The sequence below is a fragment of the Drosophila miranda genome, chromosome 4 (assembly GCF_003369915.1).
Source record: "Drosophila miranda strain MSH22 chromosome 4, D.miranda_PacBio2.1, whole genome shotgun sequence".
NCBI lineage: Eukaryota > Metazoa > Arthropoda > Insecta > Diptera > Drosophilidae > Drosophila > Drosophila miranda.
Window position 1 is genome coordinate 15,107,733 of NC_046677.1, and position 25,458 is coordinate 15,133,190.

General features: G+C 43.9%; 2 protein-coding genes across 6 annotated transcripts; one reads left to right on the forward strand and one right to left on the reverse strand.

Annotated features, from left to right (window-relative positions):
- The first annotated feature begins 1,298 nt into the window (after nt 1–1,298).
- Nucleotides 1,299–21,162, forward strand: LOC108161877. Of its 4 annotated transcripts, none has more exons than XM_017296269.2 (7): nt 1,299–1,441; nt 5,588–5,995; nt 14,952–15,721; nt 17,418–17,583; nt 17,645–19,374; nt 19,537–19,677; nt 19,735–21,162. In XM_017296269.2, exons 2-7 carry the CDS (start codon nt 5,911–5,913, stop codon nt 20,587–20,589), a joined length of 3,747 nt encoding a protein of 1,248 aa, XP_017151758.2. In that variant the 5' UTR covers nt 1,299–1,441; nt 5,588–5,910; the 3' UTR covers nt 20,590–21,162. The 4 variants fall into 4 exon arrangements, with proteins under 4 accessions (XP_017151758.2, XP_033250021.1, XP_017151756.2 ...); XM_033394130.1 differs by lacking the exon at nt 1,299–1,441 and adding an exon at nt 3,038–4,023; XM_017296267.2 differs by lacking the exon at nt 1,299–1,441 and adding an exon at nt 3,038–3,916.
- On the reverse strand, nt 2,591–24,308 carry LOC108161878 (protein MCM10 homolog). Of its 2 annotated transcripts, XM_017296272.2 has the most exons (3): nt 23,038–24,308; nt 21,790–22,971; nt 2,591–3,035 (listed from the first exon to the last, which is right to left on the reverse strand). In XM_017296272.2, exons 1-2 carry the CDS (start codon nt 24,191–24,193, stop codon nt 21,800–21,802), a joined length of 2,328 nt encoding a protein of 775 aa, XP_017151761.1. In that variant the 5' UTR covers nt 24,194–24,308; the 3' UTR covers nt 2,591–3,035; nt 21,790–21,799. The 2 variants fall into 2 exon arrangements, with proteins under 2 accessions (XP_017151761.1, XP_017151760.1); XM_017296271.2 differs by lacking the exon at nt 2,591–3,035 and having other exon boundaries at nt 21,515–22,971.
- Between the last annotated feature and the right edge of the window lie 1,150 nt (nt 24,309–25,458).

Below are 25,458 nucleotides of genomic sequence, written 5' to 3' on the forward strand. Positions count from 1 at the left end.
ATGAAGTTTCAATAACTTATGACGATCTATAGAGCATAAGTATTGACTACTCAAAAGAGTATTATTCCTCCTAGTAATTTTAATATTGCAGATCTCTCGGTTCATATTTTCGTACCTGTACATGAAGAACAATTAACAGCTTTTTTCTAAAGTAAAGCAAATCGAAGTCTCTTTCAAGGCATACTTTGTGAGAATACAAATTGGAAGACCGCAGTTTCTATAATTTGTATTTATTGAACCTAAAAGATATCGGCTTGAATACATTTTAGTAGTAAAAAATCTCTTTTAGACGAATTACATCTTGGAAACAAATATTTTTCCAATTCATGGATACAAGCGATTATCCTACAACTGTTGGGGTTTGCTGTACAATGAGGCAAATTTAAAATTTAATTTGAAATAACTTCTGCGCGTAGATCTGACTTATTTTGTAGTTTGGCCGCGTGACAATGTGGACATTCTTTGTCCATAGCACCAATCAGCACTTTCGGATGAGCGAAATATTCAATATCTGGCTCGTACTCGAATGCAAGACGAAGAAACAAAGCGGGTGGAAGATTTAAAAAAAAGGCAAACAAAAACCATCACAGAATTCTAACTTCCTGACATTCACGAATCTTCAACATCCCCAAGCGAGCTCTAAGAAAGTAATATATGAAAATGCTTCTAAATACAGAAAAAAAACTCTATTCTCTTCTCAGAGCTATAGCCAATCTATGATCCATGCAAACAACATAATCTTAATTACAATTCAGCCATTGAAAATTCTTGGAGGCAGAAATATTTGCTCTCAACCAACAGTTCCCACAAATTCGGGGTGAGGGACCCATCATCGCGATAAGAGCGAACGAAGAAACCCTTTCCCAATTGTGGGCAAATATTTGCAGAAGCTCCCTCCGCTCAAAGAAGCTGCTGCACTCGCACTCGCACGTCAAGGAAAGTGCTTGACACGAGATCATATTTCCAAAGGTAGCTCTCCCACACACACCCTGATATGGGAATCCAAATGAAATCATCGCGAGGGCAACTGCAGCACACATGATTATCTCATGTTCATGTCCACTATCACTCGGGAGTTAGTAGGAGGATGGGCATGAGGATGATTACAGCTAAATAGCAGAGGCAGCAACAGTGCCGAGGAATTATGGAAATGGAAAATTCTACGAGGGTGGTTCCACGCCGAAACCTGATGGAAAACCACTTCGGCCGAAAACCCGATGCGCTGTCGTCGTTGCAACAGCAACAGCAGTTTCTCGGTCGGATTTCTGTGGTGTTTTTGCGGCTTTGGAGTCGCCTGGCTGCCGGTTTCGGTTTCATTGGTCCGACAAGGCGCGTGCGAAGCGGTTCAGTGGCTCAGCGTTTAAGCGGTTTCTTATAGCGCTACTAACTAGCTCTAACCAGTCATACGTTCGGTTGGAAAACTCTGGCAAAACGCGAAAAGGTGGCTAATTAATCGCCTTGTTAAACTGTCCAATAAATAATTGTCATTCCATGCCATAGGGGAAACTGTCAAGCCACACAGTGATTAAGGAGTCTGAGCAAATCTTTATTTTTTGGGACTGCAGCCGCTGCCTGCACCTGCAAGGCATCCATAAATTGAAAATCAAGATCGTGTTTTCGTGTGTTGCTCAAGCAGAGTCTATGTTTTTTGGTTGAATTATGGCCAGAGTTTCCTTCTTTGGATTTTTGTTCAATGGACTGATATCTCAATAAAAAGTTGTGAACATTTTTATATGGATAATGTTGATTAAGATTTGTGGATTTGTGGAAAATGTGAGAGAGAATAATTAGGAATTTATCCAAGTTGAAGAATCTACTACAGAATGGGTGAAGCTTCACTAATTATGGGTATTTTTCAATGAATTGCCAATTATTTCAATCCAATGCCAGCCGAAATATTTACAGGAAAATACAAAAATATATGGTCCACAGTCCTCCAGAGTTTCTTGGCCATTACATGTTCATGAATGCCTCCAACGTTGGGTCCGTGATAATAGTTTGCGTTTGTCCTAGGAAGGAAGACATTATTTTATAGAGAATTTATATTTAGTTTCTGAATGAGCTGACACTGACCTTAGTAATGGTGTGCATGCCAAGTCTCTTCAGTGGTGAAGCTATCCAGAGGATCTTACCCGAAATCCTTCTTCAGATGTTCTTGGGCGTCCACCTAGGACTTTGATCCCCGTCTCTGCTTCTCTAGGGCCTCTATCTTTTACCGGTCCTCTGAAAACTTGAATTCGTAGATTAATGTCGCCCAAAGCTTCCCCTGATTCTTCACTTTTCCTTGACATTTACTTCCCCTATAAAATCTTTGTTATATCTTAGAGCTTTCAGGAAAATTTGCCACGCCTCGAGTATAATGATGCAGACCTTTAGCTAAAATAGATGATTGATTGATGCTGCAAAAATGTTTCAGGGTCCTAATAGAACTGCCCCCAAGGGCGCTTTATTGTTGGTTTGAATATAATCAATTTTCTATACAGTGGATCTAAACATGGCAATTTTTTGTACATTTTGTAAAGTAAAACACGTCTCAAAGTGAGTGTATTCTGTTCGTAATTTGTGATTTATTATTTTTCTTTGTATTTATACTTTGCATCCTCTTCCTTGACCAGAATAGCTTAAGCTTTATTCATTTTCGTTAGGTTCCAATTTATTATCTACTATAAAAAACCTAGGTAGTCCAAGAAATTATTTCTCCACTTAGAAAACATAAACGGATGCTTAATGCACGTTTAGAAATTTACTACACCGTAAAAATGGCATACAAAAATACAATTTTTGGTTAATAAAAATACTTGTGCAATCCATCAATTGAATAATACCGATGTTGATGGTTTTAGAGACCTGTCAGTACACTTGCGAAAAGCTTATTAAAATGTGAATATATGCATATTTCTCACATACACGCATTCAATCATAAAAACATATAATTATAAAATTGCTTCTAATTACATTAGTGACAGAATATTAATTGAAAATTTATGCAAATTTGAAGCGATTCCAACAAGTGGCCAAGTACTCGGATCTCGGATCTGGAAAAACAAACAATAAGATCAATTACGCGAGTTGAATGTGTTTGCTGATATAGTTTCCATTGTTGGTCGATTCTGGGCAAACATCACGCATACGCCACCTGAACAGAAAGCTGACATTCCTGAACCCTTTTTCGTGGAAGCGAAACGTGAACCAACCACCAAGAATTCTAAGATCGCACAAAGGCCAAGCACATGCCATATTGTGGATGCTAAAATCGAATTCTTCTTATACCCCGTTATTCTTAGAGTACAAGGGTATGTTGGATTCGCTCAGATATACTATATGCTAAACAAGCAGAAGGAGGCGTGTCCAACATCAGAAACGATCGACGAGACGATCTTGCAATGTCTGTCAGTCCGTATGTGGCTTTGGGTCTGTAGAAAAACGCTATATATCATGTCATACACCCCAGAAGATCCCGCGAGAGTATCCAGTCATAATTTATAGAGCTATATGCCTCTAAGCCTTTAACTTCCGATTTACCTAAACTATAAACGATACGGTTTCTTGGCTGGTTTTCTATACATATCATTTCCTACTTAGAAAAACACACAAATGATGGGTATCCTATAGTCGGAATATCGAATGTAGCCAATGACAGCAACGACAATGAAGAGACACCAGCGGGGCAGGGCAATCAGAGGCAGACACAGTCAGGGGCACACAGCGAAGAGCCTCACAGTCGTACTTTGACTTTTGCGTGTGCCGGTCGACGCTTCGTCGGTCGTTGGTCGTGGTCGTCGGTGGTGGATCGTTAGTCGGATGGTTACCGCCAGTTCTGAATAAATTTTTATGGTCATTTGCCTTTTTCGGCGCAACAGGATGGCACGGGACGCACCTTAAAAATGCGCCAAAGTATTCGATGCGCTGCGCTGCGGTTTGGCTTAGTCTTTCTAACCTTTAATTGGAAAAATCGCAGGCATAACTGCCGCCTGACATGAGACTCTAAAATTGGCAACTCTCCGGCTCTGTGGAGTACGTGGAGTGAGTGGGGACTGAATGGAGTGGAGTGGAGTGGAGTGTTTTGTGTGTGCAATGCTTAAAGCCTCTTTGTGTCAGTCTTGTGTCATTAGCATCCACAGACTGCACCGTGCTCCGAGTGTGTCAAAAGATTTGAACTTTAAAGTGCTCAGGTGCTGGAAGTGCTTAGACAGACAGAGAAACAGACGTATAGGCACTCTGACAGTCAGTCAGTTGGTCGGTGGGTCTGTGTCTCTCTGCGTGTACGAATTGCTTATCATGTTGTTTGACTTTGAGCCTCTTTTGAATTATGCGTGCTATCTGCCATTGCCATTCCCCGCAGTCTGCCCTTCTGGGCGCGTAATTCATGCCACAATTGTCTCTCTTTTGGGTTCTTTTTATCACACCTGCTGTGAATCGCTGGATACTCGTACCACACACACACTCACACTATACTCGTATATCGCAGAGTTCATAGTGTAGAGTGTAGAGTGTAGAGTGGAGAGGAGTACGACGAGTACACGTACTTCCACTTCCACTTCCACTTTGTTTTGCTCTTTTCATGGCACGTCCTCTTCAAGTGTTTGCCTTGGTACTTGCATAGAATTCGTTAGTTATGGTTTACCTCATGGCTCGGTGTATAGTTTTTTGTTTTTGGTCTTTTTTCAAGTATCAAATTGACTGGCGCTTGCCCTGCTCTCAGACAAAGTTTTTTTATAGGTTGATAGTTTACCTAAGAGAAAAAAGTTTCCCTATTGCTAATCCTACAATCTTCTTCTCAGCAGAGTCCTCTCTCTTTTCATGGACAAACTGAAACTCATAGGGCATCAAATGCCTAAAACCCCCGTCCGAAAGGGTATACAGCGACAACACTTGAAGTAATTGCAAAAGTCCGTCGCGTCGTCACAAATTATTCTCCCCAAATAATAATTAAACAGAATTCTACCATTTAAAAACCAATTGAGCCGCCGTCGAAACCGAATCGCTGTGAAATGAATTGGCAAAAAAAGAATAACAATAAGAACAAAACGACGAAACTTGTGGGTGTCTGAGGTTGACCTTAGAATACCCATAAAAAGAAACGAAAAATGTGCAAAATAATTCGTAAATAATGGCAACAAATACAAGAGCATTCAAGCATATAATCTCCTGAGCTGGCGCTGGGCCAAAAATAGAAATCGAATACTATTTAATAACAATATCAATAATATTGTAATCCCAAACACAGAAATCAAATTCAAAGCTCATTTTTAATTGCAATAATCAGGAATTCATAGACCCCGCGGCTCTCGTGAATTTCCTACGGCATTAAGTGTATGATAAATTGATAAATTTATAAGGGGTTCGGGGGGAGGGTAGTAGGGTTACGGGCAATGGCAGTGTGGGCGCCGCTATCAATAAAAAGAATTTTATTAATAATAGAGCAGCCCGAAAAAAAAACAACTGTTGGTGTTGTACTACGGAGTGTCTTCCACACTTATGGTTCATGTCTTTTTTTCCATTCTATCTTTTTCATATTTTCCTGTTCTGTTTTGCTCACATTTCGCACATTAATTGATAAATGCTGCTTATCAATTTGTGATCAAAGTAATTAAGTTCGCCCTGGAGTCGTCGTCATTGAAGGAACACTGCAGAAAAAAAACTCAAGACAAACCCAACAAAAAAACCGCGCTCAAAATGTGTAAATGTGTAACGTGTGGACGGAGTGCTGCTCTAAACAACATAATTGTCAATGGAATAAGCAATTAAATGAACAAAGAACCAACAAATAAACAGCAAACAATTTGCTGAGTGCCTGGGTACGCAGCAACATCAAAAAAACAGCAAGAACTCCACTCACAGCAGGAGCAACAAGAACAGCCACAACAAAAGATAAGCATCAGCTGATCTAATCTGAGAGAATCTTCAAAGATGGCGAACAAATGGCTTGCCGTTAGCTGGGCCATCGTTCTCTCTCTGCTGATAAGTGTCATACTGCAGCGGCACACCTGTTTGGGTAAGTGTGTAACCCAAAATATAATGGTTTTTATGTTTTGTAATTGTTATACAAATGTTTGATCAAATGGTAATTTAAATAGCTTGGGGGATTTTAGATATGGGTTTTGAGGTAGCTGATGAATAGAGAATTTACTTGATAAGATTTGGAGTACTATAAAATATTATAGTGAGGAAATACTGTTCCATAATGAGAGACAATTACTAATTTGTAAAGAAATTCGTCTAACACCTGCATCTATAATTTTTTGATCCTTAAAAATTAAGACTAAATTTTAAGACAGTTAAGAGAAGGATAGTCCCATATTTAAGAATATAAGCAAAAAGAATATTCTATATACTATAGAACAACAATAATAGCTCCCAAAATACCCAATTTTTTGTCCGCAAGTTTCCACTTGTACAAAAATTATGTATATAACATACAAATTTGAAGAAACTTTAGCTATTGAGGTTTGTATTTAAATAAGGATTTAAAAAAAGTTCTCCTTATTGGAAAAAAAAAAAATTTTAGAAAGGAAATGTTTTTAATTAGACGAATTTAGGTGTGCTTTTTCGTATGAATTGCTTTTGATGTTCGATACGTGTTAGGCTTACAAATGGTTTCGGCCTGCTACGAAGAATGCTAAGAGATAAATTCTAGCTTACTTACAATTCAATTATTTCTATGAGAATGGCTAATCTATTAAGTCATTAAGAGCAGTCATCAAAATGTGTTAAGCTGGTAAATTAGGAATACATGTGTACATAAATAAATATTTATTTTATTTATTATATACATATAAACTCAGTCAGGGTCGATTTGTAAAACAATGGCATTGCAATACGACTCGCAAAAATGGGTTTTCATCAGATAACAGACGAGTTTTTGTGATGTTTTGTATTGTAGATCTTTGCTCGAGATAAACCATCGGGTCTGTCTAACAATGTTGTACAAACACCTGTATGTTGGCGACTTTATTAGATGGAGTATTTGCTGTTCAGAGATCTTCGATACTTACAAAGATAATACCTATTGAGAGTTTCGTCTTAATCCATTAAAACATTGAGAAATATTGGTAAAATATTGCGGTATTTTATGAAGTCAGAATAAACAGAAGATTCAATGCAATCAAAGTATCTGGTTTGTATTTTCTTATCTTCTTACTCGAGTTGTTCAAATAAACCCGAAGTGTCTCATATTCCAATAGTGCCTATACTTTTCCCAGTTGTATTGTGTTTGCTTTGTAGAACATTCATTGTTAATTGCTTGGGACATTTAACCTGCTGCTCATCTAATCGACTTATCATAGCCATTAGGTAAACATTAACCCCTCTACTGGGCCTGGGCAAATAAAGAGCTCATAAAAGGCAATTACACTAATTTGCATCGAGTGGCAGTGAACAAATCTCACAGATAACTTAAACTCAAACAGTCCGTGGACGCACCGTGGGAATGCAGCCGAAGATATGGGGACCGTTTATGACCTCAACATAAAGGGGGATAGCGTTCGGTTCTGTTCTTTTATGTGGTTTATGATGCACTGCTTAGGGTTTAATTATATGCCCAAGCTTTCGTTCTATGAGGGCAGCTCTATCACAGGTGTGAACTGACGTTTGACTTCGCAGACAGCTTTGACATAGCCGTAAGCGATACGTATGTATGTATGTGGAGGTGGGGATGGCTGACGGACCGGGCCTGACTGACGGTGATGGACTGGACTGGCCCCTGGGGGCGCTACATCAAACCGGAGTATGACGGGCAAGGCTAGTGAGACAGCACACGCCCAAAAAATTATTTCATCACGCAGGCGAAGACATATCAAATTTTATACCCACTGTCCATACGTTTTTTTTGGGGGTTGACCACAGCTGACACGCGGCGAGAGAGAGACTCTGTTCTTCTCTGCACTTTGTCTCTGTCAAGTTGAATGCACTGTATGCATGGTGGCGACGGGGACTCCTTCATCAGTCGGACAGCCAGTCCATTCTGTCCAGTCTGTCTGTGAGTCTTTCAGTCAGGTTAAAGGTGTCGAAATGCCTGCCAGCTGTCGCTGTCGCTATCGCTGGAGCTGTACCCTCGCGGAACTCTTATGAATTCATGTGCAATCAATTAAGTCAATAGGTGTGTGCCCCTGTTCGTTTCGTTTTATTGTGCTCCGAAGTTTGCTTCCAATTTTTGCTCACTCTGCGAGTCATTTAAGTGGTTCGCAGGTCGGGGCTCCGCCAGGGGCTCTTTCATGACTTCAATTAAACTATTTGATGTAATAACTGTCTTTAAGTTTCAGCTGCTCAAAAGCACAAAACTTGTCTTACGAAAAAAATTCAATTGAATTTATAAATAGATTCTTGAAAGTATTTTAGAATCAGACCCAAGTTTTTTGTGTACCCTCTAAAAGCACAAATGAATTCTAAATCCTTCATGAACTTACATTTGAGAACTCTTAACTAAAGTAAAAAATCCATAGGGGTAGAACTCTTTACTACCTTAAATGTCTTGTATTCTCAGTTCTCCTTCCCATTAATATCTGTTTAAAATTTATGAAAAATCTCAAATTACCTCACGTTCCACTAAAATTTTGCAAATTATTTGTTATTTTAGTCACAGAAAGATATTGTTCTTAGATTTACGAGCGATCTTGACACATTTATCAGACACTCAAGGCTGTTCTGTTTGTTCGTTTTGTTGTCTTGTCTTACAGTTTTGCATAAAAATAATAACGAAACGAAAATCGAATAAACGAAAACCCATTTGCAGTTATGAGATCTGTCTGCCACTGTGTGTCCGCACCCAGATCCAAGGAATGAATCGACTCTTTTTCTACGACAGAATTCCACTCAATAATGCATTCCCATTCAGTTGTGCCCTACCTCCTACTCTCCTACTCCTCCTTCGAGTGGGTGTCTGCAAATCTGCATTCATTTATTCGATTTCTCTCTTTATTGGCTCGCTTTCCTGTGGGATGCAAATACAGTACAGTGCTTGACATGCGTATAGCTCTTAGCTTGAATAATTGTGGGTTCTATTAATTAGCATACATTTAAAGAGCCCAAAACTAGCGTTGACTTTGACTAATGTGCCCCATGGTGACAGGAGCAATTAGAGTGGCCGCCCATCGATCACCCCCAGAGGGTCACAATTTTCTGTGTGTTTGTGTGTGTGTCACAGTTTCTTGTACGCGGGTGTCTGAGGGGTTTTTTTTTTGTGAATCCCATAGACAAAGTCTTTCAAGTTATTTTCTGAAGTTTTAGTGGGTTTGGCGGCTTCTTGTCTGCATTTATTCTGCAATTTCCCTTTTTTTTTCTTCTAGCTTCTATCTGCTATCTGTGCTTTTCTTTGTGGCAGACTGAAAAAGGAAAACTTTAAAGCCAAAACTACAGCTAAATCAATAAAAACAAATTGCTTTTGTTGAGCATTACCCTGTATTTAGATAGAATAGATGAGGAAAGGGTCCCTAAGGTTAATAATAATAATCCAAATCATGTAATAAACTAGCAAATGATAGTTTCTTTGAAATAGGAACATTTTGTGAAAGACCTTAGTGGTAATTATATGCATAAAATGTATTTGAGAAATATCTAATGTGCACATCTTCTGAATATAATAAATAAAAAATAAATAATTTCCTGGGACTCCATTTTTTATTGGCAGAGTATACAATCTTCGCTAATTACAACCTCCACTCTCCATACATATGAATCCATGTACATGGACATTTTTCTTCTCTAGCTTTTTATTCAATTTGCTTTGGCTCTGTCAGCGACTACATTTCAGGGACAGTACCCCGGACAGGAAAAAAACATTCAAAGACACTTCCACAGACAACTGCCATCGAGTGAAAGTGGAGAAGGAAAACGGAACGAATTTAATAATGCGAATCCACTGCAGCCAGACAATACCCGCCAAAGATTGGCCAATGCCAGCTGCAGCAACAGCAGTCAGTGCCAAGCCAAATACGAGTGGAAACCAAGTCTGGCATACTAGACGTATGAGTAATGAAAAAAACAATGCAACAGACACTGTGGCAAGAATGGGGCAGGAAAAATTACAGGAAAAACTAAAACCCTGACAAAGACAAAGTTTTTCATTACGCAGCAGCAGCAGACAAAACATAATGCGAGACGGATGCTGTGGAACACTGAATTTGCCACACACAAAATGAGTCACGCGAAAACACCCAAACAAAAACAGTGAACTCTGTACACAGTTAAAGGCGGGCCTATAACTACATATATGTATGTTAAACATATCGAAATTATGATATTATTATGATTTTATGATACGAAAAGATATGGACAAAACAACTGCCATATACGCTCCGGCAGACGCCGCTAATATTATACGACTCGACAAAGAGTGCGTGCGAGAGAGACAGAAAACGTGTCTGAACATTTCATTGTATAATTATTATTTTGGATTCATATTGTATATTTATTCAATAAAAATCAAGAATAATAATTATAATAATAACTAATCATTAAAAATCAAAAATAATAATTATTTAATAAAATTCAAGAATAATAAGTATACAATAAAAATCAAGAATAATAATTATACAATACAAAATCAAGAATTTTTATTGTATAATTATTATAATAATTATTATTCTTGATTTTTATTGAATAGCTATTATTTTTGGATCAAAAAATTTATTATGTAATTATTATTTTTGATTTTTATTGTATGATTATTATTCTTGATTTTTATTGAATAATTATTATTTTAGATTTTTTTTTGTTTTTGCTAAAAATAAAACTCAAAAAATTTAAAAAAAGAGGGTGAACGAAAGTGTGGAGTGTGGATACCAAATTTGGTTACTCTAGCCTTAATAGACGCTGAGAAACTAAATTGTCAAGGTTTGATATCACAGGAGTGTGGATACCAAATTTGGTTGCTCTAGCTCTTATAGTCTTTGAGCACTAGCCGCTTATAGGGACGGACAGACGGACAGACAGACAGGGCTCGATCGACTCGGCTATTGATGGACGTTACACACATCCATTTTCACCACAAATTTAATAAACCCCTATACTCATTTTGAGTATCGAGTATAAAAACCTGCCTGCATATTAAAGGCGGAAAGAGTAGAGATATTTATAATAGAGCCCTGCTTGAATCCGTAGTATTCATAAAATCACAGCTATACTCATGTCACAAAAGGAATCCTTCCTTCAGAAAAACCCAATGTTAATGCTGAGATGCTGTTCCTAACTGACCAAACCAACGAAATACCGAATCCTACCGAGTACAAATGGTTGCCTCTAAAGTATATGACTCGACTCGACTCTTGATCCTTAGCATGAAAACTATATGGTTTAAGTATTTAGTTGGAAACGCCTGCCACTATTCCACCCATCCTTGTACCCCACGATTACCGGATATAAAAACAGGGCAATAAACTCTGTTGGAAGGATGGCAGCAGAGTAACCAAGAGTAACCAGGATCAGGTGGGGGTACGAGGCAGGAAGCCAACAGGCAAACAACTGTCGACCTAATTCGATGCAAAGTCAATTAATTCGGGCAGATTAATTAGTTTATTCGAAACTAGTTGACATTCCGTCCACACCGGGCTCGGCCGCACCTCATTTAGTAGAGTCTCAGTTACAGTTCTACGCTGGGCATTACCTTTACCGTTCGTTTGGCAGGCCATCCAAGTTCAGGTACAGGTACAGGCCGAACTAATGGCCGTTGTCATGGCCCTCGTCCCGTCTCATCAATTGTTGACAATGCTGTCATTAACGCGACCAAAGGCGTCCAGGTCCAATCACCCCCCAGTGGAGTCTACCTCCCGCTCCGGGATCATCCGGCTTGTCCGCCTCCTATGTTGTCCGTCTCCCTTTTCGAGCCATGTTTTATCAACTGTCGGTTCGAGTTTTTAATGCGCCATTCGCTCGCTTTTTAATTGTCCTCCTGATAGATAACCTAATAGTCGTAGTCCTTCCCTGTTTACGTCCTTTTCGCTCTGTGGTCTCTCGCTCTCCTTCTGTTTTACGGTTGTTGACTTTTGGTCAGGGTTTTTTCTGGGTGAGTCTCTCTTTTTTTAGCACCATTTTCCGCCCACTTGCCGCTGGGAACCTGGACCCTGGGGACTGGATGAGGTCAAGTTGAGCTCACATTGAGAACTGATTGGGAGAAATCGTTGGGAAGTTGTGGCTTTTAAAGCTGTTTAAGGGTATTTAATGCTGGATTAAAACTTTTCAGTTATGCTGAAGATTAAATGATAATGGGGACACCCTCAAGGAAAGGCACTTGGAGAGAGAGTATGCTTTTAATTTATAACCCAAGAACTGGGTCCAAAAGCATATTATTAATTGGTTTTTTGATAGATTAATATTTACAGATAGATTCTAAAAGAATTCTTTGGGATTGCACGAAATATTATCTCTTTTATATTCATTCAATATATTCAAGGACTTAAACGACAAGGTGGTTTCAAACGCGAACTAAAACGCGGCAAGGGCCGCGGCTCTACTTTTATAACCGGTACTCATTACAAATACAATGAAATACACTTGAAACAGTGTGATATCATAGGAGTCTGGATACAAAATTTGGTTACTTTAGCTCTTAAAGTCTCTGAGATCTAGGCGCTCATCAAGACACACAGACAAGGCTATATCGACTCAGCTATTGATCCTGATCAGGAATATATTTAAATAAGCTAACGGGACGGAAAAGCTTCCATCAGGGTGTTACACGCACATAAAATATACCTAAGCTCTTCGAGTATCGGGTATCAAAAATTATTAGCAGCATTTCTAATTAAAATGTTCACCATGCGCTTTTTTGTAAGCACCTAATGTTTTCCCAAAACATCAGACGAAATCCTTAGAAAGAAATTGGGGAGAAGATATTATATTTTTCGTTCATGAGCTTCCGATTCCGCACAATCTCTGATCGGTTCTTTGGATAAGTTCTCTGTCACCAAACCTGTCTAAAATTTCAATCATCTCCCTCTTATTGCTATATCCTTAACCAACCTCTATGCTCCGTTCTTTGGTTTGGAAACTTCTTTTGGTAATGGTAATCACGATTGCCCCCCACCAAAGTACCAAGTATGCCTCACACCTCATAGAGGGGGAAGTGCAAACAGAGGAATAAATAAAAGTGCCGCTAATTGGATGGCCATAAGCCAACGCTAAAGCCAAAGCCACCGCCACCAGCGGCCGCACTAAATGCCTGTCATAATTATGGGAAGGCTTTCGAGAGGTAAATCAAATAGACGGACCCCGCCACAATCCCCAACCATTCTATACATAGCGGGGGTAGTGGGCGCTGTGCCTGCTCTGACTTAACAACGATGTGGGGGAAATGTGGTCTCCGGGAAACACACACACACATATTATAAATAATATAAAATGTGTTCATTACAATTGTTGACGTTCAGGCATGCGAAAAATGCTGATAAAATATGTAGATGAAGCCGGGGGGAGTCGGAGTACACGAGCGCGCATTTATAATGACATTTTAAATGCTTCCAACGAGCGTGTCCTTGGCGCCCGCCTAAAAGGGGACACCACCCGAGCAAGAAAGGACTCACCCACACAAATACTCGTATTATATATATTAATGCTGTCAGCGTTTTTAATGAAATACGCGTATGTGGAGGGGACAGAGAAAAGGGTGCGTGAAGGGCGATGGGGGAAGAGTGAGGAGTCCCTAACAGGATTATGCGGCCATCCCATTCCATCGATCCCTGGCCAAATGGCGGCGCCAGTCCTGTTTATGTGGCGCTGCGAACCGTTTTGCCGATGATTAAGTACCAAGTGCTTCACTTTACAAGGAATCCCAGTGAGTAGAAAGGAATTGGATGATGATGCTTGTGCACACTAATCAAGATCTTTCAAGGATAAGTAGGAAATATTGCTTAAACGAATTATGAGCGGATTGAGGAAGCCCCAAAGGAGGCAGAATTCATTTTGGAAAGTTATTAAAGTTTCAGAAATATGTTTAAAGTGGATTTAAGACAAATTCAAAGAATTTGTCCAACAAAAATCATTTAATGATTCATATAATTAACAGATCAGATAACAAAAATGAGAACATGTATGGGTACGTGTATATCAAATGTGAATATGATTGTTGATCAATCAATTCCTATTCTACACACCCAATAAATCTGTGAAATTTCCATGGCAAGCGTTCAACTGTTTACTCTGTATATTATGCTGTTCGACCAACCCATACCCCATCCCCCATCCTGTTCGAACCATAACATTACAAGAACTAGGACTCCCTTTCCCCCACACTTATGTTGTTCCGAATTCTGTGGCATAAAATTGGGCGTTGAAGAGGCACAAATTTGTAACCAATTATACTTGGGGTGCTATTGTGTGTATTTTTTTCCGGGCCCGAAATAAAGCGTTATCGTTATCACAAAATCAATACGCAACTTGATGACGCCGACACTTCCATTCGAGGAATAGGAAGAGGATAGAGGAACAGAGCAAAGGGCCGGAGGGCCAGAGGGCCAGAAGGAGGAGGTCTGATAACCCATATGCTAATAACTAATATCTGTATTATATTTATTTATTATAACGCTTGTATTGGACTCGCAGTGGACTCGTATGCAAACACACGACCGCAAAACAGCCAGCGACAACAATCGTGTGACATTAGGAGAGAAATCTTATCATATTACGCATACGCCCTGTCCTGTTCGATTTGGTAGATAGGTTAGACCAGGGGTGGGGGTAGGGGGGTGGGTTCTCCACCTCTATTGAGGTCACAGCCGGCTTATTAAACCAAATAATTTGAATGGATTTGATGACGAGTGTCTGGGTCTGTCTCCTGCACTGATGCCAACCCCCAGGAAAATAAATAATTTTATTTTAGTGGTGGGAACCCTCTTCCACTGAGTGGGTCAATTGTGGACCAACCACTTGTGGACGGACTTCCCTTTCCCCTTCACAAAATCCCCCATGACGCCATCCACATTAACTTGATGCTTCTCTGTCTCTCTCTCTCTCGTTGACAGCCAGCGATGTTTACTTTCCCAGCACATCCGTGAAATTCAATCTGCCCATCAACGAGGAGTCGGAGAGCATCTTCTCGAAGATACCACTGGCCCAGTTCCAAGTGCTGCGCCTGGAGGACAACCAGCTGGCCAGCGACTACATCTACAGCCTCGAGCAGAATCCCCTGCTCCGCATCAATGCCAGCTCCGGCGAGGTCTACATGCGCACTGACTACCAGCCGCTGAATTCGAGTGCCAAATATGTGGTGACGGCTTTTCCCAGGGATCAGCCGGAGGGCCAACTGCTGCCCGTGTCCCACCTGACCATGGAGGTGACACCACAGGCGCTGGAGGAGTACTGCTCGGAGCTGGAGCACATTTGCTTCTGGAGGAAGGCAGACTACAGTATCTCCGAGTCGTCGCAGAGCCAGCGCGGAAGAACCTTCGAGCCCGTCCTGATTGGTGCCCTCAACTCAAGGGCTGCCAAGTACCTGTGCCCGCACCGCACTCTCGAGTACTCGCTGACGGCGGGCAGCTCCCACTTTGTCCTCAAGCAGAACCGTCTGTACACCAGGCACCCACTCGACCACGATGAACTGAATGGATTGATGGCCCGTGCGGGCCAGCTGCAGGCCAGGATCAGTTGCACCGTCAAGCTGTCGGCGCTGGAGCAGCGCAAGTTCTCTCGGAGCTTTGACATCAAACTGCTGGATCGCAACGACAATGGACCGCAGCTGCAGGAGCGCGACTCCCGGTTTAACTTTTACCTGGATCAGCCCTACTTTCAGGCGGTAAGTAAGGGTTGGTGGATGGACAGAGACAGAGACAGCACCAGACCTGGCCCAGACAATCGTCTGCCGGCTGTCTGGTCTGACTCTGGGTGCGGGCTTATTGAATTCGTCCATGATGAACGCCCCGCAGACACGCAACAGAACCAAAGACCCAGCCAAAGAAAGACCCTGCCATTATTTGGCCATTACCGCGTCGCGTCTGGCTCTGGCACTGGTTCTGGTTCTGGTTCCACAAGTCCCGTCCTGTCTGGGGCTGTCTAATAGATAGAGTTCCTTCTCCCACTACTTTCTCATATGTTGCCATTAAAAACGCGTAACGTTTATGGGCTTTTATGATTGGAGCATGACAGCCCAGGAAAGGAACAGGCCAAGACACAGAAATGGGCACGTGGTGGGAGTCTCTTAAAGCTGCCACAGAACTTTGCCATAGCCGCAGTAAATTATGTTGTCATCTACGAGCGGAGCCAAGCCTATCCCCAAGGATCTGCTGCAAAGTGTGTCAGGTTCTGCTGCTCATAGTGCCGCCTGCTCCTGCTCGAGTAATTGGTTCTGCACTAAAGTTTTAGCCATTACAAACTGCCTTAGGTGCTGTGTGGTGCTTTTCATTTAAATTATGTGCACGAAATAATAGACATTTTATTTTATTTCGAGGAAATTGCTGGCGACATGTCCTACAATGCACGGGAATAAAACTGATGTGTGTTTTGTGAGGTGTGGCCCGAGGCTTTATAGGTGTGCGCCTGGATTGGCCACAAAAAGAGCTCTGGGTTATAGGGAGGCTTCCTAATGGTAGATGCATTAGGCACCAGAAAATCCATGTTAATCAGTGAACCAGTGTACAGAGTGCACAAAGTTGAAAAATCTCTGTAAAATTGGTTTCCATCATATCGGAAGGTGTTGCTTCTAAGAATCTGTCTGTTTGAAAGTCTGCCTGTGAAAGATATCACTCTAAATTGAATGAATTTATTAAAATCGTTACAAAAAGTATTCGAAAGTATTTCCTATCTCCACAACTCTCTCTCACCTTAAAAAATACTATAGGTGGGAGTCAAACATATCATTTCCGTTCGCATTATTAATATCGAATCCATTTAACTAATATTTATTTCAGTAAATGGACTTAGAAGCCTCATTTCTCATATACTCAAGCTTGAAATTAGCTCAGTTTATGATATCATCTGAGAGACAATCCTAATTAATGCACTTTATAGCATTGGCGGGATGTAGTAGGTGATGGATTGCCTTAGGGTTAGAGTCACTCCTCTTTCTCCCCGCAGATATTTCAGCTTAGGTGAGAGTTCCGCCTTCTTCTTCCCACATACCAAAACCCAACCCAACCAAGAGCTCCCTTATTATTCAAATACATGTAATTCCCATACAACCTAACATCCTATCCTAATAAACCACCATTCGACCCTACGCCTAACTCCATTGCAAGCACCTTGCTAATGTGCTGAGACCCCTTGAGACCCATTTATGTGGACAGGACAGGGAACCACGCAGCAGGATTGCCAGATCCCCAAGGTCCCAGAAACCCTTGCCTGACCTTGGGCACAAATTAAAATGCAGGATAATCACCAAGAGCATATCCTTGGAGGGCTGCAGAGCGCTGCAATTTGTCAAGTGGAATTTAATTAGCGTTGGTCAGTAAATGCTAATGAAGCAAGCGCTAACGAAGCTCCCTTTTGTCCAACAGAACGAGGCGGTGGGCGAGAAAATCATCTACGTGGACAAGGACACGCTGGCGGCCAATCAGAATCTGGGCTATGCGATACACAACGACACCAACGACCTGCTCCGGCCGGACTGTCATGCCTACGAGGCGGATCACACGGGCAGGCCGCACACCATTGTCAGCTGCCGTAAGTAGAGGCGGATACAGACCGATATAACCGATATAGAAATTCCGATTCCTCCTTGCAGAGCTCCGCTTTTCGCATGGTGGGGTCCTGCGGCAGACGCCCTACTGCTGCGTACTGGAGGCCAGAGATGTGACCATCAAAATGGAGAATGTAGCCATGTCGGCCTCGGCTCACATCTGTCTGCATGTGGATCTCACACAACTGCACAACAGCGACCAGGAGCATCCACAGGCACTGCCATTGCGCGGGCGTCAGCAACGCATCTTCGAGAGCGTCGGCGAAACGTTGCACACGGATGGTTTCGGCCGATCCAATGGCCTTGTGAGCGTCGATTTCGAGAAGGACGTGTTTGTGTATCGATCGGCAGCGTCCTTCTACAGGGTGACACAGCCGGAGAGTTTCCTGGAGCTGATGCGGGCGCGTTCCGTTCGCTTTGACATTGTCGAGGATCGGAGCGGTGCCTTCGACATCACCCCCATGTCGGGTATTGTCTATGTGAAGCATCCCCCAGCCCTCGAGCAGGCGTCAGAGACGATATATTTCCTGAATGTGACCTGGCTGGACCAGGAGCGCCTCTCGCATGCGTTTGTGATCAATGTGCATTTGGTGGAGGGCAGACCGGAGAATGCCAGCTGCGAACTGAAGATCAAGTCGCGTTCGCAGACCTGTGCCCAGATCAAATACCAGTCGCAGTGCACCAAGTTCTGCGGCCTGGCCACCAACGGGGGACCGTGCACGTGGCGCGGCTCGAGCTCGGCCATGTTCGGGCGAAACTATGGATCCTGTGTTCCCCAGGCCCGATACTGTCCCGATCATGTGTGCGATCCGCTGGAGGAACTCAATCCGTATGCCTGTCCGCAAGACTGCACTCCCGCGGGCAAGATCGTGGGGCCACACACCAGCAATGAGAACAGGCGGGGTATCCTCAGTGGCTCGGGTACCTGTATCTGCGAGGATAATGGCAAGTGCTCCTGTGCCCCGATGGATGATGAGCCCAAGGCAAAACGCCCGCGGAAACGAAAGAACGAGACAGACACAGAGTTTACGGGACCCACAGTGGCTGCCACGCCCCTTCAGAGAGATACAGACGCCCCGCAGGATCCTCTGCTCTTGGGGGTGCTTAATGTGGCTGGATTCGAATGCAATCGATCCTGCATGCTGATCGTCATCAGTTGCCCACTGCTGTTCGTTCTTTTGCTGCTCTGCCTGCTCCTCACCCAGCGGAAGATGCTCCACCGTCGCCTGGGCAAGCAATCGATGACGCCATCGTCCAAACAGGGTCTGCCCGAGTCGGCCGACGGCGACCTGCCACTGATGCCGCTGCAGAGCGGGTTTAAGTTCGAGAGCGCCGACACCAAGTGGGAGTTTCCGCGTGGCCAACTCGAACTGGACACCGTCCTGGGCGAGGGTGAGTTCGGGCAGGTTCTCAAGGGATATGCCACAGAGATTGCCGGCCTACCAGGCGTTACCACGGTGGCCGTCAAGATGCTCAAGAAGGGCGCCAATTCGGTCGAGTACATGGCCCTGCTTTCGGAGTTTCAACTGCTGCAGGAGGTCTCCCATCCGAATGTCATCAAGCTATTGGGCGCCTGCACTCAATCCTCAGAGGCACCGCTACTCATCATCGAGTACGCCCGCTATGGCTCGCTGCGGAGCTATCTCCGACTCAGCCGCAAGATCGAATGCGCTGGAGTCGATTTCAGCGACGGCGTGGAACCCGTCAATGTCAAGATGGTGCTCACCTTTGCCTGGCAGATCTGCAAAGGCATGGCATACCTCACTGAGCTAAAGGTAGGTTCCAAAAGTTGAATATTTGTATACTGCCAGAAGGAAGCCGGTATAGCGAGAGCAAAAATTGAGAGAGATCCCGGTCTGCTTTGGTAGTATAGCCGCTCACAACGTACCAACTATTTACTTAATCATACCCTGCTTGACTTATATTCTATTCTGCAGCTGGTTCACCGGGATTTGGCGGCCCGAAATGTGCTGCTGGCTGATGGCAAGATCTGCAAGATCTCGGATTTCGGTCTGACTCGAGACGTCTACGAGGATGATGCCTATTTGAAGCGATCTCGAGATCGAGTGCCCGTCAAGGTGAGTTCAAAGAATAATTGTATTTCCTATCATGAAAATATCCTCGCCCCTGTTTAGTGGATGGCTCCAGAATCTCTGGCAGATCATGTGTACACCACCAAATCGGATGTTTGGGCCTTTGGAGTACTCTGCTGGGAGCTGATCACGCTGGGCGCCTCTCCCTATCCGGGCATAGCTCCGCAGAATCTCTGGTCGCTGCTGAAGACAGGATATCGCATGGAACGGCCTGATAACTGCTCCGAGGCTGTGTACTCCATTTTGCGCACCTGCTGGGCGGATGAGGCCAATGCCCGACCGTCCTTTAAATTTCTAGCAGCCGAATTTGAGAAATTGCTGGGCAACAATGCCAAATATATAGAGATGGAAACGAATGCCGTATCCAATCCGATGTACTGCGGCGACGAGGCAGCCTTGATGCCAGAGGAAGGCCTGGGTGAACCCGACTCCTTGCAGCATTTATGGTCGCCGCCAAAGATATCCTACGATGTCCAGGATCTGGCCAATAGTCGCGACCAGTCCGTGGTCGAGATGCAGGCGGCAGCTGCTGCTCCACCCGGCTATGATCTACCACGTCCCCTGATCGATACCAGCACCACGGAGCAGGTGCTGCGGTATGAGAACGATCTACGCTTTCCGCTCAACATACGTAAGTCCAGCTGTGCACCAAGCTACAGCAACATGACCAGCGGTGGTTCCCCAGCCACCGCGCTCCCCCACTATGCGGTTCCCGTAAAGCGGGGACGATCGTATCTGGACATGACCAACCATAGCCTGATACCAGACAATCTGGATAACCGAGACTTCGAGAAGCATCTCTCCAAGACGATTTCGTTCCGTTTCTCCAGCTTGCTAAATCTCAAAGAGTGCGTGGAGACGACACACGAAGGACAGCAGGCTGAGGATGCCGTCTAAAGGAAGTTCTTCCGGTCTACCTCTCGTATCTCCGTATCTGTGTATACTTTTACATTCCCATGAGTTCTGAATATTTTTCTTGTCTTATCAGCGCCTGTCTTTCAGTTCAAATTGTTTGTTAAATAGTTTTAGTTTTACTTTTAGTCTCGTAGCTTTATTCTGATGCCAAAAAATTTAACAGGAATCGAATTCGTTTTCGAATACTCCCCAATGCATTTAAAGGAGCAGCCTAAGATCACCTAATTATATATAATATTTCCACCTGTATGGCAAATTCTAATCAAATTGAGGGTAATCAAAACCCTCTATCCTGTCTTGAACAAAAAAATATATCATTTAATCTCTGCCTAAACAATGCCAATGAAATCTACATACGCTTCTTGTTGCAAACCAAAAAAGCGTTTGATTAGTTTTAAGATACTATTTTAGTCCATTTTGTACAAACTTAATAATAGTATATTGTCCATTGTATATCTGCTAAGGAGCTTAAGATTATACCTCTTCTGGGAGGGATAAAAAAGTGTCTTCAAACGGAAATTGTATTCCAAACATAAGAGAAAGAATTTTCTTAATGCAGCTGTGGTCACGTCTATTCTTCGAGAGCTCAAGCAAATAGGGAAGAATGCAAGGGAATGCTTGAGAATGCAAAAACAAAATACATACATGTGCGCTACCGAAACTGAGACCGAGAATCCAAAAACAAAATATGTACAAACTGTGTGCTTAAGAGATTTTTTGCTGTTTTTGCTAGATTGCTCCCAGATTTAAAAAGTGTGCTCCATTGCTGCTTTAAAATATTAATTTAAATCTGATCGATTTTCATGGTCAAGTTATTCAAAAAGTTCCCTTATTGAAGCTTAAGCTCAGCTTATGAATGGGGGGTCTTAGCAATCGTGTCATAACACATGTTTAAAAAATTATTATATTCATTTAGGTCATTAACGATCATAGAACCATGCAATTTATTCCAATTACGGGTACGCCTGGTACTGCTAGAGAATGTCCAAATATTCCAGCACCAACACCACCAAAAAATCTCACACATTCGCATTTAAATATTTAGCTATTGAAACCTTTGTACTTATTTATCTACGAATCATTTAAGGGACTGTAAATAACTGTACGTATTGCATAAAATCTAATCTAATATTTATGTAAAACTTCCAAATACAACAACCAAATCGTATGCGCAAAACTCACATAATATTTATCACTCCTCCGCGGGTACCAGGAGATTGAGACTGGCGCTGCTGGCTACGCTGCCAAGGAAGGTCTCCTCGTCGCCACGCACCGAGAGGGACTCCCGGCCAGTGCAGACCTTCTTCTCCCGTATCATTGCCGCCCGCTCCCAGCGCGAACCCTTGCAGCTTTTGCAGCTCTGCTTAGGCAACTTAAAGACGGTGGTGGTGCGATTGCCGCAATCCTTACATTGAAAGAATCGCTTCTCGGCATCGACTACCTTCAGGGGATGCCTCTCCTGCTTACAGCGATCGGCCGCCGAGAAGGCGGTGTACTTGCACTGCTGGCAGATGACCGCCTTGCAGGGCATTTTGAAGGTACCTAGCATTTTCTCTTCCATGGCCTCCTTGCGTTCGAGCTTGTTGAAGTATTCCTCCTGGGCCTCGCGCTCACGCATCTCCACCAGATTCGTATGCGACGACGTGGCCGCCATTATCCGCTCGATACGCGACTTGCGCATCAGCTCGCGCTCGTCCTCGTCGATCTTTTGCCTCTTGGCGCTGGTGGAAAACTTTTCGTTTAGGTCATCGATGGCTCGGCGCTTGCCCGTCTCTGAGCCGCGCGTGGAGTTCGGATTGACTTTCTCCAGCGGCTTCTTTTTCAGCAGGGCAGCCGCTCTCAGCTTTGCGCTCGCCGCTTGTCGAGCACCGATGTTGACCTCAAGGCTGAAATTCTCGCTGCCAGAAAGTTTGGGCGTCAAGTTAGCATCGAAGGAGAATCCGCGATTCTTGAACTTGTCCGGCACGCTGCTGGGGGTAGTTGGTGTCCCAGAGGTTGGTGTAGCTTTAGCTGTGGGTGTGCCCGGGGCGACTCCACCGAGGACATTGCCTTTGGACTCCTTCTCGAATCGATCGTTTTCAGCTTTCAGCAGACGCACTCGCTCGAGATCTTGAAGCCTTTGCTTTGAAGATGCCTCAACACCCCCGGCCAGTCTGGATACGGGACCGCCTCGTTCTGCGTACGGCACATTCTGTGGTGTATCGGTCCGAGGCTTCGCGACATGGTCAACGGTGTGGGCAAAAGGCGAAACATCATAGCCAGCCAGCTTGCTCAGACGATCGCGTTCCTTAGCGATAAGCTTTGAGCTTTTCTTGGCCGGAACGGCCGTGAAAGATTGTCCTCCATAGAAGACCTCCGTTTTGCCTAGGAAGGCATGAATGGATTAGAACAGTCCAAGTGTTGCCAATGGCAGCTGCACTTGCTACTTACCCAGCACTTTGTTGCGCAGCTCGTTTAGACCACGTCCCGCGGTGGCCGATTGCAGCTCCGAGCGCCTGGACATCTTACCATATTCAGCCTTCACGTGGAACACACAATAATCGCATTCGGACAGATTGACAATGGCTGTGCACTTGTCTCCGTTCTTCTTGTTTGCCCGACAGGTGCCCAGATCCTTGGACTGGCCAAGGATCATAACCTTGTGCGACGAATCGATGGAGAGGCAGGCCACATCGCTACTGCCTGCCCGCCTTTCAAATATGGTTGGATTGAGCACAGCCAGGCACATGCCCTCGGCAGTTTTCCACAGCGTCTTGTGGGCCTCCTTGAAGAGAAATATGGAAACCGTCTTAACCTCGCCGCGCAGGTCCGACAGCTTCCAGGTGGAGTATGGATCACCTTTCTTCGTGTTCTTCACAGGCTGCTTCGAGACCAAGGCGCCAGCCAAGACCCAATCCTTGGCCAGATCGCCCTGCTCAATGTGATATGCCACGCCCGAGAATGGCACAGCCTTACGTCCCCCCATGCGCTCCTGCAGCAATGTGCTGGAGATCAGCGGATTGATCATCCGCAATCCGAACACGGGATCCGTATAGACCGCCGAGACTGGTTGCTGTGGGGTGGAGGGATTGGAGGCGGCTGCTAACACTGGCCTTTGAAATGTACTGCTCGCCGGGCCCTGCCGCTTTATGGGATTGTGTGGATTCTTGAGCGGCTGCGGCGTTGAGCTAATAAACTTGGTGGTCTTGATGTCTTGATCCACCTCCCGCGCCACCTTCGACTCGTGGGCGCTTTCCCGCTGCTGCTTGAGCGTCTTGTTGATATCAGTGCCATATTCATTGTACTTCCTTTCTAAAAAGTTCTTCACTTCCTCGTCATCGGATGAATCGAGCTCCGGCTCTTTGGGCGTGGCCTTGTCATCTTCCGTTGATTTTGCGGCGGGCTTCACGGTCTTCTCAAAGCTGAACGCATTGGCGAAACTGCTGTCTTCCCGCAGCCGTGGTGCGGCAGCTACCGACTTTGCTGCTGGTGCTGGTGCTGTCTCTGCATTTTCGTTTTCTGCCTCGCCCAGCAGTTTTTCCAGTGCCAAAATCTCGTCTTCCTCATCGATGCTAAGGTCTGGCTTTGATACATTTGCTGGACTCATTAGATTTGGTCTGCCTACTATGCAATCACGTTATTTATAAAAACTTTCTGAAAAATTCCAAAACGAGCGCAAACTAAACACTTTTGGCGGGCTTAGTGTGGCTGCAACACGCTCACGCTGAAATACCAAAAAAAAATACTGTGTCAGTACAGCTGTCACGATGCAGATGCAGTTGTTTTTTTACTACTAGATTTTAAACAAAATTTGATTCCTTTCCGTAATAAACACAATAATTCGTTTTCATTCATGGAGCACACACAAAATTTAACGTTTTTTTTACTGTAACTTAATTTAAAAGAGCAAATTTGCAAAAATCCAGGAAAATTTTTGCACTCAAGATCCGGTCATACTGCTCGTCAAATAAGTCATCTTTCGGCGTGAAATCACGAAAAAAATTAAGAAAATTGCAAAAAACACAAGCAAAAGCGGCCCCAAATCGTTGCCGTCAAAGGGCCCGAGCCTGTGAGAATCGTTTAAAGTTAATTTGCGGCGCGAACGCTGTCCAGAAAAGAGAAAAATTACAAAAAGAGTGCATGAAAAAACAGGGGACCGCTAACAACGGATCTCTCACCTAGTGTTTAAGAATAAAGTTTTCCACTAATTTCCCCCACTCTACCCGATCATTAGTGACTTCCTGGCCACGACTCTGCAACGACGACATTGAGCAGGTAAGGATCCCAGCCCTGCCCTGTTCTCATCTACCGCTTTTGTCTCACTCCACCGAGCGCACCTTCAATTATTACCATGCGGCGCAGCATTTGCTTTTGGTCCCACCACCTACACGACGCCCATTGCCCACACCACACCTCTCTCCTCCAGTGCATGTGCAATCTCCGCTTTAACCACATCGCCAAGCCAGGCCAGGCTATTGCATTGCCCATTTTCAAGCTGATTTATTTGCAAACATCTTTCTCGTGGCCATTTTGTGGTTATAAGCGCCGCTTCAGGCGGTGGCGGACCTACCTCTGCCGTGTGTCGTCTTCCTAGCTCACGTGTGCTTGTGTGTGCTTGCGCGTGAGCATGTGTGTGTGAGTGAGGGCCTGTGCATTATATTAAGTTACAATTCAGCCACGAGGTTGTTGTTGTTGCTGCTGCTTCTTGATAACCTTTTGCATGTTGGCCTTATCAAATGTATTCCAGCGAGAGCTTTGTCTCTGTCTCTGGAGAAGAACAGCAGCACTTGGCTTACATCACAGCAGTAGCAGCAGCAGCAGCCGCAGCCGCAACCAAGTGACCTAATGCTGCACCACCTTTGTCCCCAAGGA

Coding starts and splice junctions, on each gene's coding strand:
- LOC108161877 (XM_017296269.2), top strand. CDS start 5,911: ATGGCGAACAAATGGCTTGCCGTTAGCTGGGCCATCGTTCTCTCTCTG. Junction 5,996..14,951: donor GCAGCGGCACACCTGTTTGG/GTAAGTGTGTAA, acceptor TCTCGTTGACAG/CCAGCGATGTTTACTTTCCC. Junction 17,584..17,644: donor GCACACCATTGTCAGCTGCC/GTAAGTAGAGGC, acceptor TCCTCCTTGCAG/AGCTCCGCTTTTCGCATGGT.
- LOC108161878 (XM_017296272.2), bottom strand. CDS start 24,193: ATGAGTCCAGCAAATGTATCAAAGCCAGACCTTAGCATCGATGAGGAA. Junction 22,972..23,037: donor GCTGCGCAACAAAGTGCTGG/GTAAGTAGCAAG, acceptor ATGCCTTCCTAG/GCAAAACGGAGGTCTTCTAT.